Genomic DNA, 22363 nt, shown 5'->3' on the forward strand with positions numbered 1-22363 from the left:
GAGGGATGAATGGCAATGCTGACTTTTGGAGAATCTTAGCTTGTCCAGATTTGATGGTCTAGCTACATATAGAACATTACAGCACAGTACAGGCCCTTCGGCCCACAATGTTGTGCTGACATTTTATCGTGCTCTAAGATCTATCTAACCCTTCCCTCCCACATAGCCCCCATTTCTGAGTCTCTTAGTTGTCCCTGATTTATATGCCCCTACAACCTCTGCCAGCAGTGCGTTTCATACACCCACCACTCTGTGTAAAAAAAAACTTACCCCTGACCTCTTATATCTTCCTCCAATCACCTTAAAATTATGCCCCCTCATATGTGGACAGATATGTTTTCAGTCATTAGCAAGCTAAAGTAAATTTGAAATGGGAGAGATAACTGAGAATGAATTCAGTGAAAGGGAACTCAATCTAAAGATGAAACAGGTTTTGAAAGGCAAGTGAAGAAATGATCCACCACTTTGTTTCTCCATTTGAATGATAATAAAATGTACATCTGTTTGAGGAATATTGTTCAGTTTGGCCCTTAATGACACCAGATTGCCTTTCCTGCCAGCAAATTGTCGATGAGTTCGACACTGTATTTTACAAAAGAAGATGGTAACTTATGGGCTTATCAGCATAACATAGGTTTGGTAAGTCTTTGGGGAAAAAAAGAGTTAATCTTTAAATTTATCAATTAGAAAGGCTTAGATTAATCAAGGACAGCTGACATGAATTTGTTAACAGAAGATATTGTCTGATGAACTTAAATGAATTTTTTGAGGTAATAAGGAAGTTTGATTTAACAAAATTCCACATGGCAGACAGAACAGAATCCTAAAAGCCTTTGGGATCCAAGGGAAAATTAGCCAAGTGCTTGGGTCCAAAATTAGCATATTTGCATCAACGCAAGGAGAAATGGTCATCGGCTGTTTTAGTGACTGTAAGTTTACAGTGTTTTGTGTGGCTTAGTGCATGTTTCCCACTAACTTTTGCCATTATGTATCAACGGTATAAAATTGAGTGTAAGGGCCATGATCAAGAGGTTTGGAAATAATACAAAAATTAGTCAAGTGTTTTGAGAAAAAGCAGGAAGAAGTCATTGTGCCAGTCAGGTGGACAAAGAAGAGGCAAATGATATTCATGACAGAAGTGTAGGTAATGGATTTTGGAAGGCAAATAATGTAAGGGAATACAAAAAGGAGTGTTTTTGATACACGCAAGTGCAGAGGACTGTAGTGATTTGTGCATGGATACACACCTCAGGGACAGTAGACAGGGTGATGGAGAAGGGAGATCATGGTAGAAATGCAGAAAGTACTAGACCAACACCTAGCAGTCTCTTGTGTCACCTAGAATTCTGGGTCACACAATGTAGGAAGGATGTGATGGCACCAGAGAAGGTTCAGAGGAGATTTGAGGATATTGCTAGGAGTGGGGAATTTACTATGATGTTTTATTTGTATGAGAAAGGATTGATTAGACTGGGTTGTTTTCTTTAACATAAGTTATATTAAACATAAGTTATATTAAATTGTGGGAGGCCTGGATAAGGTGAATGAGGAGAAAATATTTCACTTAACAGGTTGGTCCATAACTAGGGGCATAGATTGAAGGTAACAAATAGAATCAGAAGAGAGTAGAGTTGAACTTTTGTCACCCCAAGAGTGTTAAGGGTCAGGAGAATATTGCTGAAAGCATGGTTAAGAAAGAGTTCCTCATGTCTAAAACAAACATAACCAAATGAGGATATAATGTGCCATAACCTACAAGACTTAAAACGGGAAAGAGGGCTTTGCCTCAGCTGATTTTGGCTGGCATGGACTTGATAGTCTGAATAGGACCCTTTTGTGCAGTGATTTCTATGACTGGAATGGGTTGTCAATATCTGCTGTGCCATTCAATTAGGAGGATATTAATGGGGACTTGACAGAGATCTTTATATTCTCTTTAGCTACAGGTGAGATGCTAGAAGATTGGAGAATAGCTAATATTGTTCTTTTGTTTGAGAAGTGCAACAGGAACAAACCAGGAAATTATAGGTCAGTGAGCTTTATGTTGGTGGTAGGGAAATTATTAGAGAAGATTCTTAGGGACAGGATTTATTCACATGGACTTAATAGGGATAGTCATTATGGGTTTATGTGGGAGAGATGTTATCTCTCAAAGTGATGAAGATGATTAAGGGTAGAGCAGTGGATATTTAGTAAAGTATTTGACAAGGTCTTTCATGGTAGGCTAGTCCAGAAGATTAAGTCGCATTAGATTCACGGTGAGTTGGTGAGTGGATTTAGAATTAGCTTGATCATAAAAGATAGTGGTAGAGGGGTATCGTTCTGAGTGGAGGTCTGTGATCAGTGGTGTTTGGCAAGGATCAGTTGTTTGAAACGTAATGATTTGGATGAAAATGTAGATGGTCTGATTAGTTAGCTTGCAGTTGACATGAAAATTGATGGAATTGTGGATAGTGAGGAAGGTTGTTAAAGAATACCGCAGGATATAGATCAGCTGGAAACCTGGATGGAGAAATGGCAGATGGAGAATCCAGACGAGTGTGAGGTGATGCATTTTGGGAGGTAAAATGCAAGAGGAAAGTATACAGTCAGTGGTAGGACCCTTAGGAGTTGATGTACAGAGGCATCTTGGGGTCCAAGTCCATAGCTCCCTAAAACTGCTAATACAATTGGATAGGGTGACAAAGTAGGTGTGCAGCATGCTTGTCTTCATCGGTCGGGGTGCACTTCTGGTTGCCACACTATAGGAAGGATGTGGAGGCTTTGGAGAGGGTGCAGAAGAGGTTTAAAAGGATGTTGCCTGGATTGGAGCGTATTAGCTATAAGGAGAGGCTGGACAAACTTGGATTATTTCCTGCGAAGTGTTGGAGGCTAAGGGAGAAGGTAAGAGTCTTTCTCCCAGGGTGGAAATGCCAAATCCTAAGGTGAGGGGGGAAAGTTTAAAAGAGATTCATGAGGCAATTTGTGTTTTTTTTTACACAGTGCAACTGCCTGGAATGTGCTACCAAAGGAAGTGTAAGAAGTGGATGTGATAGCAATGTTTCGGTGGCATTTAGACAGGCACACAAACAGGCAGGGAATGGAGGGATACAGAGAAGGTGTAGGCAGATGGGATGTTTTAGATTGGCATCATGGGCCAAAGGGCCTGTTCCTGTGCTGTACTTTTCTATGTCTAATTAGGAAAGATGTGGAGGCCTTGGAGAGGATGCAGAAGAAACTTAATGGAATGATTCCAGGAATGGAGAATTCAGTTGCACCCATAGATTGGAGAAGCTGGGGCTTTCCTGGCACAAAGAGGATTGGGAGCAGCTTGGATAGAGAGATTTAAAATCATGAGTCTGTATATTTCACTTTACGGGGTGGTCAGTAACAAGGGGCATAGATTTAAGGTAACGCATAGGAAACTTGGAGAGGAGTTGAGTTAAACTTTCTTAACCCAAAGTATTAAGAGCAATATCTTCAAATCTCCTCAATCTTTTCTGGTATTTAGAGAGAAGCTTTCGGTGAAAGGGTCAAGAACTACAGGACCTAGAGTAAAGTTGATTGGCAAAAGAACCAAAGTGAATGCAAGTGGTTAAGATCTGAAATGCATGGCCATGGGAATAGCAGAGGCAAAGTGAAATGTGGTGTTCAAAGGGGAACTGTATAGGCACATGAGAAAACTAATAAGGCTAAGGAGAGATAAACAAGTTGTATCGATTTTGCATAGAGGTTTTGATGGACCGAATATATGTCTTCAATACTGTAACTTTCTGACTGGAAGTCAGTAATATGCGTAGTTAGTCGACAGGATTCTATTCCTTGAACTTGCTTGGATTTTCATGGGAATGGTACATGAGACCATGGATGGTCAGGTCAGAGTGAATTTGGGACAGAATTAAAGTGACTGGAAACTCAAGGTCACATACTTACTGACAGATATATTCCACAAGGCAACCTTCCATTTGATCTCTGCAAGATTAACAAACCAATACAAAATTGAAAGTGGCCTGACTTGTTGAATGTTTCCAACATTTTCTGTTTTTATTTCAGATTTCCGGTGCTGCAGTTTTGAGTTTCTCCATTAACCAGTCCTTGCTAGTTTTCTTGGTTCAGCTCATACCTGTTCAAGTATTCAGTCACTCAGTTTTTGATGCCAATGACATCCCCGCAGCTGATGTTTCACTGAATGATCTGTAGTGATCTGATTTCTCCCTCCCAAAAATCTGAATGGAAATTGGCACGATAGTTAGTGCCACTTCCTCTCAGGTACAGTCTGTGAGGATTTTTCATGTTTTCTCTCTGGGTTGTGGGAGGAAGCTAAAATCCATGCAGCCAAAGACATGCTGGTAGTTTAATTGGGTACTGCACATTGCCCCTTTAGTGTAAGTGACAAAAGAACCAAAGTAGAGACAATGGGAATGTGAGAGAAAATAAGCTACTGGGCTATAGGGAAGCAAGGAGAGGGAGGTCGGGCTTGCTCTGCTGGGAGGCAGCGTGGACCTGGTGGCCTGTATGAACACTTTCTCTTTCATAATAAGTTAATTAAATGCTTAAGTACCAGGTGAATACAGTTTCCAAATGAACAGGAAGTCACTTTCAGCTGCTAAATGCTTCCTGTGTGGAGGTCAGCACAATGATACTGTCACATAAAACCACTGTGATTTTGTGGGAGAGGCTAGTCTTATTTTTTATATATATTGAATGAGGTGCATGCCCTGCAGATGTCAAGTATCAAGTTTTAATTCTGGCATGTTCATGCAGTTCCTTCAGTACAAATTAGTAGACACCACCAATTTTGTTTGTTGTGCATACTCAATAGGGAATGTCACTTCATAATTTTAAGTTTCTTTTTCTTTGGCGCTCTAGTAGCTTTTCTAATCAAGTATACTACCTTTCTATAGATGAGACGTACTTGGATCCAGAACAATCATTTTAACTTATTTTTTGTTGGTCTAGTTAAATTCACCAGATGAAAAGATTGATTACGATCCAATTTTCACCTGAAATTCCCTGTTCAAATATACAGGTACAGGAAGTTGTCCCGATCACAAGCTGTGACACAGCAGGAACATTCCTTCTGTTGGGCTGTAATAACGGATCAATATATTACATAGGTAGGAAATCTTCTGTATTTAAAATCTTCTGTTACTTATCCCCACAGATGGGTAACTAGCATGGTTAGATGATGGCACAGTCTCTCAGTAATGAATAGGAACATAGGCAGGGACGATGCAAACAAAGGTCACAATTGGCCTTGGTAAGGTGTCAAACAGTGGGCAGACCAAAATGTATTGCATAGTCTGACTTTTAGGTATTCTATGTAATTTCCATTTCACTCTATTGTATGTTGACTGGCTGACTTGTGCACTGAGGCAAGTCAAGACCTTTGAGGTGGTCTTCTTTACTGCTTCTGCTCAGTCATCCTCATGCCCACAGTGGCCACCGCTGTCAACGTCTGCACGTAAGTGTAGGTGGTCACAGCGGTGGTGTGGACGAACTGTGCTGCCATGAGAAGCTTCTTTTACCCTGATTGTGAAAGTGTGTGTATCCTTATTGGCATATCTATTATTTAGAACATTGAGCATGAAAGTACCCCTTGATGAATTCAACTTTTAATGTAAATTATGTCATTCATTAACAATGCTATTAATTCCACTCAATATTGCAGATATGCAAAAATTCCCTCTAAGGATGAAAGATAATGACCTTCTGGTAACTGAACTTTATCATGATCCATCCAACGATGCCATCACTGCACTAAGTGTGTACCTCACTCCCAAAACAAGTATGTATGTTACTAGTGTCCAATCCACTGTGCTGTACTGTTCAAAAATCGTAAGTGTGATGTGATCAAGTGCAAGCATTGTTCACTGATTACCAGGTAAAAATATCAGACAGTGCTAAGCAAGAAGCACCTGTGAGCAATCTGCTTTTCTGGGATGAAGTGATTGATTGTATTTGTGCTTATTGAGAAGAGTGGAAATGAGAAAACTATATCCGGCTGCATGTTGTTTCATTTGTAAACTTTGGATTTAATTGAGTTGCAGCTAGTATATGGTCACTAAATGCATTTTACTTTTATAGGTGTCAGTGGAAATTGGATTGAGATTGCATATGGAACCAGTTCTGGTGCAGTGCGTGTGATAGTCCAACATCCTGAAACTGTAGGCTCCGGTCCCCAACTCTTCCAGACCTTCACAGTTCACCGTAGCCCAGTGACTAAAATCATGCTGTCAGAAAAGTATCTGGTATCAGGTAAACTTGTTATTTGGATTTGAAGGGGCTTATGTCTGTATTTCCAATAATTTTTGCATTAATTTCCTTAAGTTATGCAGCTTTCTATATTGTGTATTACTTAGATGTGGTAAGCCTGTTCAGCTTTTTTTTCTGTTCTCTCTGCTAAATAATGCAGTATTCAAGAATAGCTAGACCGGAAGTCAAACTAGAAAATTGCAAATCCTTAAAACTCAGTCATCTCTATTTAATTTTTAAAAAATTTAAACAGAGCTCTATTTATCTCCCACAAAATTTTCCAATGAGGGCTTCTTTTGTATGTCTACTTGAAACAATTAACATTGCCCACTTCAGCAATGTTTTCTGCAGATTTATTCCGCTGCCCATCAGATAGAAAAAATGCATCTTGTTTTATCTTCTTGTTTTCTTTTTTAAGCTTGGATGTTTGAATCATCATTCTCACAAATGATATCTGGATGAGTTTAGTCAAGATTTGTACAATCTTCTATTGAAATCTAATTGTGCCTCAATTCTCTCTCTCAAAACTGCATCCCTGGTATCTAAAATTATCTTTATTCAACATTCTTGATGGCAGTATTGTCCTTCAAGTGATTAGTCCATTTTTTCTTAGAAAACAGCATTTATTATCTCTGGAAAGTTCCTCCACTTTGGTGGTGGTGCCAAATATAAAGAGACTGATTCTTCAAACCTGATTCATGTTTTAAACAGGGCAGTCAATTTAAGAAAAACTAACACCAAGTTCAACAGCTTTGTGTTATTTATGGCAAAGGCATTTGAGAAAAATTGCAGTTTTGCAAGAAATCTTCATTTCTACATTGGATTTGTACTTTTCTAGTTGCTAATGTGAACAAAAGGGACATGCAGGTATTTGAGTTAAGTGTTCACATTGGCAAATCAACATGTCTAATTTCATCCCATAATCATTTTAAGCATTGCTATTTTTGCCTGTGATTAATGGCCTTTGTCTTGCAGTGTGTGCTGATAACAACCATGTGAGGACTTGGACAGTCACTCGTTTCAGAGGAATGATCTCCACACAACCAGGGTCCACTCCATTGGCATCTTTCAAAATACTTTCACTAGAGGAAACTGAGAGCCACGGAAGTTATGCAGCTGGTAACGACATTGGTAAATATCTGGGTCAAAGAGAAACCCATTGCTGAAGATCTCTAAATATTAAATGTTGCTTAGAAATATTATGTTTTATCATATTTTTTCTAACTCCACCTGTTATTTGCATCTTTGGAGATTTGGACTGAAAGTGTCCAAAAAGATCACTTTCACTCTAATTGCAATTAAATGATCAAATATGGATTGAATTTGACAATGAGCTATGTTCCCAGAGCATGTACATTTATAGAAATTTCACCATTATCAGTTTTTGTCTGAAAATGCCTCATGATTGATGATTATAACAAATGGAAAAAGCCATTGAGGAAAAATACATATTTTAAGGTAGGGATAATGCAGAGCTCGTCTCACTCTGACTACTTTGTGCTATAAAAGCAAGGGCCTGTCGTTCCTCAATGTATAAATCATAAGGTATTGTTTTTGATGTCTTTAAAAACTAGAATGCATATCTAATAACCATAATAAATGAACTAGAAAAAAATAAACCCAGAATATTGCTTTAAATTAAACAAGAGAGGGTATAATAGAAATATTTAACTTTCGCTAATTTGAACCATCGTACAAGATAAATTGAGAGTGCAAAAAATAAAATTAGTTCAGTTAGGCACCATGTCTCAATGAGGGATAGATTGGGAGAGTCTTACCCATTTCCCGTTCCTGAATTATTTTGTTTGAACTTTGGTTAAGAGCAGTGGCCTGATCTAACTGGTAACTGTCCCCACACCTATACTTGTCTGGTGCAAACACAGAGGGCCTGAGTATCACTGATTCCAGAAATGTGTTAAGTGTGAGGGGAGTAGGGCTTCCTTGGTGCACCAGAGGGCCAGCCACTACACCAGACAATTACAGGTGTGAGGACACTTGCTAGTTAGATCAGCCCATTGCCATTAACCAAAGATCACACAAAATAATCTAGGAACGCACTGAAGGCTCCACTTCCAGCTTTACCATCAATAAATGCTGCAAGGGATTTTTTAATAGTTTAAATAATAATTTTAAAATATCATAAACATTGATAAGATTGCAGCAAGTAAAAATCAGAATTCATTTTGATCACACGTCCTACAATCCCCATTTAAATAAAGGAGGTCTCAGATCATAGCTCGAGTCTGTTTTCCACAAGTAGAGCTTGGTATCAAACTATCAGTAAGTGCTGGACTAAAACATTTGGCAGCTCATAGTGGAAGTAGTCTGGTACTTCCATTTAAGCATTGCAATGCTGGCAGTTCCGGGCTGCTGATAAAAGGACCTTCCTTTGATAAATTTCTATTTGCACTAAAACTTTTCAACTTAACTTAATATTTCCATTGATTATATTTTACTGTTTGTTTTATAGGACCCTTTGGGGAGAGGGATGATCAACAGGTTTTCATTCAGAAAGTTGTTCCAGTCACAAATAAGCTGTTTGTTCGTTTGTCTTCCACGGGGAAAAGGTAATCCATTAGCAAAACTAATTTCTTCCTACATATTAGAGAATGATTTATAGAATTAGAAATTCCAATGTTATTTTGATTGCAGGATTTGTGAGATCCAGGCAGTGGATGGCATGACAATAACTGCTTTTACTGTGAGGGAATGTGAAGGTTCTAGTCGGATGGGTTCTCGACCAAGGCGGTACCTCTTCACAGGCCATGGTAATGGAAGTATTCAGATGTGGGACCTGACAACTGCCATGGATATGGTAAACAAAGGGGAAGAGAAAGGTGAGATGAAAACCTGTTACAAAAAAAAATCAGTGCAGTTTGGAACTGCAGTGCATTTTTATTTGCTGATATTAAATAGAGATTAGAATCTTCTGCTTGAAATTCCTATTAGACATAATAGTTTTACAGATACCGGCAGCAAACAACACTCTAGAGAATATGGATACTTTTGATGTGGAATTGAAATTTCCCATTTCTAATGCACAGTCCATCAAAATCTAACATCATAACAGGAGGTTCCTGATAAATAGTTTTGTTTTCAAAAATCAAGTTCTCTGCCTTTTATCGAAGTTGCAGAACCTTGATAGCTTTTACTGTCCGAGTATGATGTTACTTTACAAAATGATCATGCACTGCTATGATAGTAGTCCAGTAGATGACTTGTATTACAGTGATGAGATGTTGCTGATCTTTCTCCAACATGGATGCTTGCTATCATCAGTAATCACCTGAACAATCTGTCTGTGATTGGGTCTTTGGGATCATTAGGGAAACAGGTAAATAGCCATTATTTAAAAAGCAAATCTGTTGCTTTGTCACTAGCACTTTTTTAAAAATAATGAGCAGTGAATTAAATTCACAATGAACATGTCCCCTAGCCCTATCACTTGTGAATCTTCAAGAGTGGTTACTGGATTATCCTAACACAAGGAACAGTTTGTATAATTAATGTTGAATATTAAAAAGGCATCTTTAAAGTTAAATGTTCGTGTATCTGCATAAAGGTTCAGGTGGGTCTGTGCTAGATTTTTAATAATAATATAATTCTGTAAATAATGGTCTACTAGAATGTTACAATTCTTCATGAGTATAGCTGAAACAAAGGCGGATATCATTGTAGATTTTAATGCAAGGCTACTACAGTTAAATGAGACACTATAGAGTTGCTCTTAATATCCTCTCTCTAACTATGTGTGAAGTTTATAAAATCAATCCTTTATCGTAGATGTTGGAGGCCCCACGGAAGAAGAGCTGCTGAAGTTGCTGGATCAGTGTGATCTTAGCACATCCCGCTGTGTTACTCCCAACATCAGTCCAGCTGCCTCTCTCGTACAACATACCAAACTGCGGGAATCAAGCTCAAGGTAATAGTTATCAAACAGACTATTTGATTTGCTATCTTTTGGCAGCAGGAGCAGATTCTTCTAAGAAAACAGACAATTCCAGTGGGCATTAGAAGTGGGGAACAGTGTCATAACAAAAAAGCTTGTCACAGCATTTCTGCTAAGGGCTCTGAAACATTCTTGTACAGTGGCTTGCTCCCCATCTTAATTGTGTATCCCTGATAATAAATGAGCTGAGACTCATTACCTGTCCATTTCCCATGAATTTTTCTAGAAGCACCACAAAGCTTGAGCTAGGGAGTTTTCAGGGGTAAAAAAAAACAAATTGCAAATAATCCTGCTTAAGATCCATCAAAATTTGTCAGAATCAGGGATGCTGTGGAGGAAGTGAATTCTATTTGAAAGAAAACCATATCAGCTTACTAACACTCAAGCCTGTAAATTGAAAATCTGTTTTGTTCTTAGTCAATTGTAATCCAGTAGGAAATGTGTTTATACATGTTGAATTGTTGCAGGAAAAAAAACAGCAAATCAAGCAGAATCTATGGAGAGAGTGTTAATGTTTCAGGATAAGTTAAGAGTCATTGACCTAAAATGTTAATTTTTTTTTCTCTCAACAGATGAGTATTTGCAGTAGCTGTAATTATTTTTGATTTTCAAAATTCCATTTGGCGTTGACAATTTACACCACAGTTAGTTGCTAAAGAGTTATAGCAGTAGCCTTCTGCATTTTAAATTTTCTAGGCTGTGGAATTAGTCCATCTCCCTGCACTTCACCTCACCTCACCTCACAGGGCCCCCTCTCCCTCCTCCAAGTAAAATATTTACTTTAGCTGCCTTTCTCTCCATCATCCAGATTTCTTGTTTATTTCTCAACTATTTTTTTCCTTCGGTACATTTTCTATGTCTTCCAATCAGAGTCATACGGCAAGGAAGGAGGCCTTTAGCCCATGGCATCATCCCATTTTCCTGCACATAGCTCAGCCTCTTCTGTTCCGATGTTTCAGGTGCTCACTTAAATATTGTGAGTGTACCTGCCTCTACCAGGGTGAAAAACATTCTTCCTCAATTCTCCTTTAAATCTCCTAACCCTTAATTCAAACTTATGCTCTTTGGTTTTTGGACACTGCTTTCTCACTGTCTACTCTACATACACCCCTCAATCAGACATCTGCAAGGCAAACAAGCCAAGTCTATCCACTCTCTTCTCATAGCTGAAATGCTCCATGCCAGGCACTGTCCTGGTGAATCTTTTCTGCACTCTAAGATGTGCAATGACATCTTTTTAATAGTCTTGGGACCAGTACTCCAGCTGTGGTCTCAATCCTCATTGAGGAAAAAGACAAGTGAATTTGAAGCACAATATTTATAGCACATTGTTCCCCTACAAGCAGCATCTCTTTTTACTTAGATTTGCCACTGTAAACACAAGCCTAGCCCTCTGATGAAAGTAGAATGATCTTGTCCCTTGCCTAACTATAAAGGAAGGAATATGGTTAAGGTCAGAAAAAAAAAGTACCACACTGACTCCTTATACCTCAACTGGGGGTTCTGTATATTGCAGGCCAACCATAGACATGTCTGTATTTACTTTTTTCTCTTCACTGTAATTTGTCATATAGTTAGGGCAACACACAGATTTCACAAGTTCGAATCCATCCTGGGGATGAACAAGGGATCTGGGGAGGTCACGTCATTAGGGGTTGCAGTAGCTTTTTCTGTTTGAGCAGTCTCAGTTAGACCATAGAGGAATGATGCACCATTGCAAACATAATTTTAAAGATCGTGGATAATAATTGGCAGAAATTCAACAGTATTGGGTACTGTAACATTTTGTAGTATTTGTGGAATGCAATCTAATTTGTTTGAAATTTTTTATCCCCTCAGTCTTCAGCTTCAGACCTCGGAGGCATTTCATGAGACTGCAACTTATGGTTCTGTGAGGCCATACAGGGAGAGTCCGCTGCTAGCAAGAGCAAGGCGGACGGAAAGCTTTCATAGTTACCGAGACTTTCAACCTTTCACGTTCAATAAAAATATGATAGATAAAGGGAATGCTGGTTCTGAAAGTGATTCTTCAGTACAGCTGGAGGGGGAGCCAAAAATAAGGAAACCTGGAACTGGAGACTATATCATCAGTGAGCGAAAGAGCCAAGTGAATGAGACTCGAGGAAGCAGGAGTCTGGATGGGACAGTAGAGACTCCAAAAGCAGGTGAAGGTGTGACTGAATTCAGGAAAAAAATGCAGGATGAAGAAACTGATAAGTTTGAAAACAAGAAAAAAAATACATTTGAAGGAGGATTTTTAAGCAGAAAAAAAACTGTTGCAGTCCAGCAGTTGGCATCATGCCCTGTTGGTGCTGAAGCAGGAACTGAGCCCCAGAGCACAGCCTCGCAGTCTCCAACAAAAGTGGCCACGTCTCCTCGCCATAAGAAGATTGAGGCTCTGTGTCAGGATCAGAGTTTGTGAGTTATAATCACTACAATGGAAACTTAGGTTTTTAACTAACAAGAACATTTAATGCTACAGTATTCTCTCACACCAAAATTGTACACTAAATACTATTTCAAGTTCAAAGAATTTATTTTATTTCTTGTCAGTATTACTTGTTTTTGGTTGCATGAGTGCACACTAAACTCCAGCATTAGCGCTGTTACAAAAACTGACAGAGAATTGTCCCACATGACTGAGCCTGTTGAAGTTTTACTTTACTTGTTAGGGCCTTTAGTTGGCTGAGTTCTGCTGAAATCTGCTCTAATTTTTAAATATAACTTTCTGAACCAAATGTCCATTTTTACAGGCATGTTGAAATGGTGCAAATACCATTCTCCTCTGTGCATTCTTGGCTCTGGATTGCTTCAAACTGCATTTATTTTAAAGATCATGAGCAAACCTAGAAGGGTGCTGCTGATGATCAAGCTTGTGAGCATATATTCATTATACTACATTCTTTAGAAGATTTCCTAAGTCAAAAATGCTGCAGATTATGAATAAACTATATTGCATTGAAGGAAGATTGAAACATTGTGAGCTATATTTAATTGTACATGGAAGCTACAGCCACTTACATAATTTGACACACCTAAGGTCCTTTTCATTTCATACCCTGATTGAAATTAGCAATAACACCAGTGGCACTAAAGGCAATTTTTGGTTGTAGGAAAAGGTTAAGAACCACATTGTGCTGTGCAGACAGAGAATCTAGCCAGCTTGAGATATTAATGAAATCTTTCATTTGACATCACCAACAACATTGTTCTTATTCATGGGAAAGGGAACAAGTTATTGGTATGAGCCACAACTTTAATTACCCTCTTCCCATCCAATTTGATTGGGATAATCTATTAATAAATTCATGCTGCAGTGAAAGCCAATTCTTCTGCTTATCTAAATTCTATGCAATTTCTAAGTCTGGAAGGACAAAGCCCAGCACTAATCAAAGGCCTTTGAATTTTTAATGTGATAGACCTTTAGTTTTATTGGATAGCAATTTGATGTTTAAAGTGAAACACATCAATTGCCAAACAATAAGCAATCCATATTATGTAAAGAACTGAAAGTCTTGTACAAAAGCTTGAAGGAACTCAAGTGTGGAGCTATTGCTGTAACACAATACTGCATCACTATTTTTCCCAATAAACCACCAAAGTCTTGTATTGGAAACTTCTAGTCTGTACCTTATCAAAGCATGCAAAGTCAATGATTTTGACCCACTTCTAAATCCTTCGGACCAACTCTTCCTCATGAGGTGTTCTTATTAATGGCAATATCAGCACTGTGCTTACACATTGCAAGGTCACAAGTGTGGGGAGGATAACATTTCTCAAACACAACTATGTAACAATCACCGGTTACAAAAAACTCTCAGAAGAATAAGTTTTTTTGATTCAAAGGCCTTTTAAAATTTACACAGATCAAATTCTTGTATAACAAACCCTGACCAATTCAACATCTTTTTTTGAAAGTAGATTGGCTAGCTCGGCAGCAAACAAGTAAATATGAAGTAAAAAGAATCTGCTTCAATGGGAAAATCTTAAAGTAATGCATTCCTGCAATTTTATTACAAGTTCCTAATTCTGGCAAAAAGTTTTTTTTCCTTGACACTGGTACCATCAGGGTCTTGACCTTTGGGTTTAGCCTAATCTCTGAAAAACAACAGAGATTTGATGGATTTTTCTTTTACAAGACCGAGTTGAAATGTAATAAATACATGTAAAGTTGTCTGATTAGAATTTTGTAACCTTTGCACTCCACATGATGTTCCATGGTAAGGGACCCAAATGATAAATTAAAAACAGCTTTATAAACACTGTAGTGCGTTTTATTTATTTCTCAGTATCTACGTCTCTCTTGCAAGGCCAGCATTTATTTATGGCCTAATTGCCTTCAAGAGGTACTGAACCAACTTCCGTTATAATACAACTGAATGGTTTACTTGGCCAGTGAAGTGTCATTGTTATGGGTGTGGAGTTTTAGACTTGGTGAGCGAGCAAATTTGATCCTCTGAAGGACATGAGTGAGCCAGGTGGGTTTTTAATTACAACATAGTAGTCACCATTACCTACACTTAAATTCCACATCATGGGGTTTGGATTCTCAACTTTGGATACCACCCTCTTAAGGGCAGTTGCTGGCTTGTTAGTCAAGACTTCTGTATTACTGGTTCAGTGTTGCTGGAAAGTGCACACAATGCAGCTTCAGCTTCAGGAAGACTGAACAGCCAGATAATTTATATTCAGCACTGTGAGGGGGGGTGGATCTTGAGGGACAAAGGCTATACTCCCATCTCCTCTCTCCAGTTCACAGGCTTTATGCAGCTGCTGAATGCTGATACAGTGAGAGCCAAACAAGTATGTGAATCATGGAAGACACCAATAGTCTTCTGAAAATAAGATTCCAGTGATCTAAGACATTATGTACTGCATGGTACACAACCAAAGACAGACACCAATTTATGCAGACTTCATTGGGCTCTGAAAGGTTAATAGATGCTAGGGCCAAGAGTAGGAGGAACTACTTGGGGGTGGGGGGGGGGGGGGGGGGGGGGGGAGGAGGTGCGGGGTTGACGGATGAGGGTTGGGGCAAGAAAAAGAGTCCCGGCAGTTGTTTGCTGTCCTCATTTCTCGGCAGAGTGGAGGAGGGAGCTAATCGATGACATGGACAGTAAGAGATTATTTGACAGACACTTTTTATAAGGACCTTACTAGATCGTAGTTCCCAATCCAGACATGGTCATTAATATCAGTTCACCTGTAATTAGTAGAGCAAGGTAGATGACACACAATAATCCCAAACATTCACCTTTGGAAGTCCACCTCCACTGATCATAAAACATTCCTGAATAAGGCCCTTGATCCCATTACTGAAATAGCTTGTTAGTAGATTTCTTCAGTGATATGCAGCTCATCCTAATATACCTGGAATTCACAATATTTATTTTGGAGTTGCTCAAATGAGTGGTGACTTTCTCACTCACAAGAAACAGCTGGAACTGGCAGGTTTTCTCTGTGAAGGGCTGCAGTTACCCCAGGACATCACCAGGTAATAAGAACTCCAGGTCTCTCTCACAAAGGACGAAGATGGAATTCTTATTACTCCTTCAGTGCAAACAATGTTGTTCATCTGGCTGCCATGGGGAGTATAACTTTGAGAAATTATGGCAATTGTACAGGTTGGTTTAAGCACAACAACATAAATATCATGATTCAATGAAATTATGGCTGGCCTTTTATCTCAATGCCATAATCCTGCCCTAATTCCACATCCTTGATTCCCTTAATATCTAAACTAACATGTTTCTAATGTTGCTTGGGCCAATTCCACTATCTTTGTTGAACAGTCTGAGTGAGTGTTAGCATTATCTGCAGCACAGTGAAATCCAATTTTAGGCAAGTATTTATTACTCACACGCAAAGATTATGAGGTAACACCTTCCTCTTATTCAATGATTTTTTGTAAAAGACCAGCTAAGCAAATTCCAACACAAGTGAATTAAACTGTAGAGTCTAAAAAAAACACTTTAATTACTGCATTCAGAATTGGCCAAAAAATTGCATGCAGGAATGCACCATATAAAGATAATTTATAATTGCCCCAAAGATTGCAGCATGAATTTTATATACAAAGTACTTTAGCTGTGGCCTAACAAATGTTTTATGCAATTCTAGATGTGTCTCAGTTTCAGTTAGTAACCATGAGCATCCCATACACCTTCTTCCTACTGTTAGGAAAATGTGGATAGTTACTCTAAGATCCCTCTGTTCAAGTATCACTTCTGCCACCGCGGTCACCTTAATCGTCATACTAATGGCTCAGATCACGAGTTTTTCAGTCAATGCAGCAACTCAGAGGGAGGGCAGGAGAAGTACACCACAAAGACAATGGGAGTAATGTTCTGCCTTGCAATTAGCCACCACGTCTCCGGTGGATGTTTGCCTCCAGCCCAGAAGCACCTACACTATTTACCAAAGGTAGATGTCTCTCCAGTGTACATCAGGCAAACAACACCGTGCAGTGACACCCTTGTGACATTTTATCTGGCTAGCATTAAATTTACCACTTCCAGTCCTTAACATTTTTCCTAATGCCTAAATCATACACAAGGACAGTCGTAGTCAGTCAGAACTTTACACTTGGCTTTCACCTCGACGCTTGGGCAACCACAACAATAAAAATTGCAGATGCTGGAAACACCCAGCAAGTCAGAAGTGCCAAGTGGAATTCAATCCAGGGAAGAATTAATGCAATGAATTTAGGAAGGATAAACACAGCAAGGGAATATACAGTAAATGAGAGGACAAGAAGTCTTGAAGAAAAGAATAGAGGGATCTTGTCATGGAAGTCAAAGATTCCTGAAAGTATCAGAAAAGGTAACTAAGACGATCAAGGAGGAATATGGGATGCTTGCATTTACTGATGGGGGCAGAGAGTGCTAGAGCAGGAAGGCAATGCTAGAATTGTATAAAGCACTGGTTAGGCCACATATAGAGAACTGTGTATATATATTTCTAGTCACCATGCTACTGGGAGCATGTGATAGCACCAGAGTGATTGTGCAGGAGATTTATGAGGGCATTGCTGCACTGGAAATTTGCAGTTGTGAGTATCAACAACTTAGGCCAATATTGTTTGTTTAATTTGGTACAAAAGGAGAATGTGGGATGATTTGTTTGAAGTGTATAAAATTATAGGGGGTCTAGAGACCCATTTTACTTAGCAGAGAGGACAATAACTAGGAAGTACAGATTAAGGTCACTAAGAGAATTGAAAAGGAATTGAGGAAACTTTTTTAGTTAAATACTCAACATGTACATGTGTCTGGAACTTTGCCTGAAACGACTGTTTAAGCAAAAACCCTCATGTTTTAAAAGAACCTGAATTAGCACTTTAAGGGGAGGAGTTGGGAAAGAGAATTAATCCAAACTGTCCATTTCTGGCTGGCATGACAGGAGGAGACAGTGAGCTGAATGGCCTGCTCTTAGTGATATGTTTCAATGATTCCTACCAATTGTCCACAATTTTTCTCTTTTAATCTGCTATTATCTTGTATGGGAAACAGATGAAAGTTTGTTCTACAATCTTCAATATACAAGGCCTTTGGTACCACCCACAAAATGTTGAAATTGTACTTATAGAGGAAATTTGGTGCTGGGAATGGCTGAATGCATCTATTGAAAGGATTTGGGAAGGGACAAACATTTTCAGAAACAATAAATTATTCTTGGAATGGTGCCTGGATCTTTGAACTCGGAGGTAAAAACTGACGGGTCTAGAGCAGAACTTTAATAGAAATTAAGCCATAGTTAACTTTGAAGCTCACATTAGTTCTCTTGGTTTGCAATTTCAATTTATTTTACACTCTCTATTTCATAGCCTTTATGTTTGGTGTGGTCTCTTGACTGCCCCATAAATACATCAACTGGATGACTTCCTTTACAGCTTAGCTTGATGTCAACCTTAGCCTTGCCAAATCAAAGATATTCCCTTTGGGCTCCCCAACACTTAAAACCAGCTTGTTTTCTCTCTTATACTGGCCAGTTGAGAATTTCCAGCATTTTCTGTTTCTAAACAAATTTTATTGACAGATTTTTTGGTCCATTTATGTATTCTTTCATTTATAAATGTATTTCTAGCTTGCACTTCAAGCTGAATAGGGAAACATGGATGGTAATCAGAACAATTATTTCAGGAAATATCAATTCTACATCCTTCTTAAAGTAAATATAATAAAGGATTTGATTATTCAGTTTAATTACTTGTTCCTCAGTGATCAATGAGGAACAAGCATGACATGCAGTTTGACTCAGTAGGTAACCGAATTGAACAGAGATTTTTACTGACTCAAAAAATTTGATTGACTAAACAAGCAAGTTTTAACTTCATTTATCTTGGGGACATGCAACATCATGGAAACTTCAAAAGATATGATGGACTAGACAAAACTTATAAACATGAATTCTGTCAGGGCCAGTGTCCCTCTGATCTCTCAAATGATTGGTCATTTGTATGCATTCTCCAAACATAATTAAATGGAACATATTTTTTACACCATAAAATATACGGAATGATTTGGCCTAGAAATTAGATCAGGCCTGGAAACATGTACTGTACAAGTGACGTACATTGTTATTCACAAGAGCATCGGAAACCTCATTATGCATCCCTCAGCATTACCAACAATGCGCTTTGACTGCATGGCTGTTTCAGGTGGCAGTGTATGGGAAATAATGCACCTTTAATAACATTTAAACACTGCCTGCCTCTCTTAACGGAGAGCTAGATCCTAGCTACAGACGGTAGGAAAATTTGGAAAGTGTTAAATGGCTTCAAGAGAACCAGAAAGGAGTGTCCTCCAGGCACTGGGCAAGAGGAAGACTGCATTCTCCTCAGGAGAAAGGAGAAAGAACTACGAGCAACTCCAGAAGGAAGAGGTCACCACAGAGGTCAATGCAAAGGAGTTTGGATGGTAGGACATGCCTACAATATTCAAATGGGCTCAAAGTTGCAATGGTAAGAATCATACTTCTAATCTCAATTACTCTCTTATAGTTGCAGTAATAATTCACATAGCACAAAACACCACTTCCACATTCCCCTTCACTCTCCTAAATCACAACACCTACAGAAGATGAATCAAACCTATGAAAGAGTTTCATCACCAAGCAGAGGGAAAAAAAAATAAAGATCCAAGCTCAAAGCCTGTACTTACTGTGAGAAGAAGACGACCAGCAAGGGAGCTCCACCATAAGGAAACAAAAATAGGAGCAGGCCTGAGGCCTGATCTAATTAGCAGCAGCAGGAGCTGGCAAGCAATCAGTATGACATCACCAAATAATAGATAGGTGATTGGCTGTTTTTTTTCTTTCTTCAGGGTTTGGTCTAAATTACAATTTAGAACAAAGAGGAGCAACTGAAATGCGTGACTTAAAGAAGGATTAAGTTTTAAAAAAAACTTTAAAAAGGCAATTAGACGACATTGTGATTAATTTCCTGGCCTACTTACCGGTGATCTGGGACATTGATTCAGACACAAGATTCCAAAAATCATCTTAGCAGTTGGGGACTTTGCATTATCGGTGTAAAACTTGAATTATAGAGAAAAAAGATGGTATCAGCAACTGAGCCCATGGAACTATTGGATTGTTGTAAAAATCCACCAGGTTCATTTACGTTATTCAGGGAAGGAAATCTACCTTTTCTCAGTCTGGGCTCCAGACCAACCAATGTGGTTGACTCTTAAATGGTTCCTCAGTTCAGCAGCAATTAGGAACGGACAAGAAATGCCAGTGACTTCTTTTAAAAATTCATTTACAAGTTGTAGACAAGTAAATACATTAAATTAGGTCAGAGGTGGCAGGGCAGACAATGTGTTGTACCTGGAGCATGTAGGTTTGTAGAGAGAATGAAATCCTGAGCAGCTAAGCTTGGAGGAAGTTTCTGCAGCTTAAAGAACTTTGACTCAGAATTGATGAGCTGCAGTCTGAGTTTGAAGCACCGCAAAACATCAGATAAGGAGAAAGTTTCCCAGGTCCGAGAAGCTGTCACATCCCTGTGTAGATTTCAGCTTGCAGTCAAAATTCTCTGAGCCCTCAAGCCCAGATGCAATGTTCAGATAGTGATTGGATTGTACACAGTGTAGTATAGAACTGATGCTCCCAAAATGACTCTGACAGGCTATTTCCAACTCAAACCTGGGAGAGCAGGGTGACAAGTGAGGTCTTGATCACTGTGAAAGCAGCAAGGTGTTCTAATAGCTTGAAAGTCTTTGAGACATTTAAAAACTATTCTAACATTGAAGTTTTTATTTTAAATAAGTTAAAACATTCAATAAAATAGAAATAATTAAAAATACAACAGTTAGAAATAATTAAAGACATAGAATTTAAGGAAAATAATTAGAAAAACTTACCTCCTAATCCGTCGGCTACGCCAGATTTAACAAGGACCGGGATCCGAGTGATGATTCTGTTGCTCTGGAATCCCAGCAAGACTGTGCTCTGTGATTGGACTCTGTGTGGAATCCAGTGGTGAAAAGTAATGGCAGATGTAGCACTATTGTCATTCTATGTCCCAGACTTCCATGCTTGAAAGTACAGGAATAGAACTTTTTAAAATTATCTTTCCTGGCAAGGTCAACACTTACTGCCCATCCCTAATTGTCTTTGAGAAGATGGTGGTGATCTATCTTCTTGAACTGCTGCAATCTTGGTAAAGGTACTCCCATAATGCTGTTGGGGAAGGCATTCCAGAATTTGGACCCAGTGAAGATGAGGAACCAACAAAACATTTCTAAGACTGGATGATGTGCCATTTGGTGATGGCTTCCTATGCACTTATTATCTTTGTTCTAGAGTTTGTGGTACAGTTCATGGGTTTAGTAGGTGCTGATAGCGTAGCTGGTGAGTAGTTGCATTACATTTTGTTTGGCGCTTACAGGTGTTCAAATGGCTGAATACGAGCAATTCTGATTGGAACCATCGGAAAAATGGTGCAAGATCTGGACTCTTGCTACTGAAATTATTCAGAAAACTTTAATTTTCTCTTGACTTCTTTTGTTGCTCAGAGGAACTCAGTTTTGGTTTTGGATTGTCAGTTCACTATATTTTTAACACACTGGATGTTAAAGATGTTGCATTCATTAAAAGCTAGTGACCTTGATTGTTCAGTGGCTACTGCATCCTTGCATCATTCTGGATACATTTACCAGATTATCTGCCACAGTGATGAGGTAATTCAGTTGACAGTGGATCTGAATTATTACATTTCAGAATTAATTCTGTAAAAACTAGACTACTATGAATATAAGAAATAGGTACCGCAAAATAATTGCAGTGTTATGACAAGATGCTATTAAGTCTAACAGCATTCAGATCACTGAAGGAAAGATATCTCTTTATTGTAGCAATTCGGTATATCCTGACAGGGATCACATTTTATACAGTACTATTAACACAATGGAAGAAGTTCAGAACAAAGTCACAGTTTGGCAGCTAAGAAATATATGCATTAACATTGTTGTGTTATTATAGCAAGCAGTTATGAAGGCAAATGATATGTCATTTTCATTGCAAGAAGATTAAACAGGGCTTTGGTGATACCATACCTAGCCTATTATAAGTAGTTTTGGTCTCCTTATTAGGTCAATTAGATTTGTAGTCACTAGAGTTTGGAAGATTGAGAGGGAATCAAATTGAAACTTCTAAAATTTTGTCAAGGCTCTGCAGACTGCACAGATGTAGCGACCAAGTTGCTGTATATATTTAAGAAGGAGATAAAATTCTAGAACAAAGGGCATCAATGGGTATAGGGAGAGAAAGGGAATATGGTAATGAAAGACATGATCATCTATGATTATACTGAATGACAGAATAGGCTCATAGAGACAAATGGGCCACATCTGTAGAAAACAAATAAAACTGCAGATGGTGGAATTTAAAACAAAATCAGAAATACTGGAAGAACTCAGCCAGTCAAGCAGCATCTCTGGATAAAGAAACCAGTCTATGTTTTGGATCAGCTGCTCTTCCTGAGAATGATGCATCTGTTCCCATTTTTCACTGTTGCTATGTTCTTTCAGAAATTCCACTGGATCGATTGTCTTTAGAAACACTTAATTGTCAAAATTATTGTAATGATAATAATCGTGATAGCCATTCAACTTAAAATCCATAAAGAAATATTTTATAATAAAATTATTTAATTTCTAGTTATTACTTGAAAGACAATAC

At 38.6% G+C, this 22363-nt stretch overlaps 1 protein-coding gene across 3 annotated transcripts in view; it reads left to right on the forward strand.

Annotated features, from left to right (window-relative positions):
- kctd3 (potassium channel tetramerization domain containing 3) overlaps positions 1 to 14446 on the forward strand; it is a 71497-nt gene extending 57051 nt beyond the window's left edge. For all 3 annotated transcript variants that reach the window (XM_052012016.1, XM_052012015.1, XM_052012017.1), the window contains exons 11-18: positions 5009 to 5096; positions 5651 to 5767; positions 6067 to 6237; positions 7210 to 7365; positions 8705 to 8801; positions 8887 to 9071; positions 10018 to 10156; positions 12023 to 14446. In XM_052012016.1, coding sequence (XP_051867976.1) covers positions 5009 to 5096; positions 5651 to 5767; positions 6067 to 6237; positions 7210 to 7365; positions 8705 to 8801; positions 8887 to 9071; positions 10018 to 10156; positions 12023 to 12605 — 1536 coding nt within the window. In that variant the 3' untranslated portion in view covers positions 12606 to 14446. The remainder of the gene's footprint in view (positions 1 to 5008; positions 5097 to 5650; positions 5768 to 6066; positions 6238 to 7209; positions 7366 to 8704; positions 8802 to 8886; positions 9072 to 10017; positions 10157 to 12022) is intronic.
- The last annotated feature ends 7917 nt before the right edge of the window (positions 14447 to 22363 follow it).

The sequence above is a fragment of the Pristis pectinata genome, chromosome 3, assembly GCF_009764475.1.
Source record: "Pristis pectinata isolate sPriPec2 chromosome 3, sPriPec2.1.pri, whole genome shotgun sequence".
NCBI classification, from domain to species: domain Eukaryota; kingdom Metazoa; phylum Chordata; class Chondrichthyes; order Rhinopristiformes; family Pristidae; genus Pristis; species Pristis pectinata.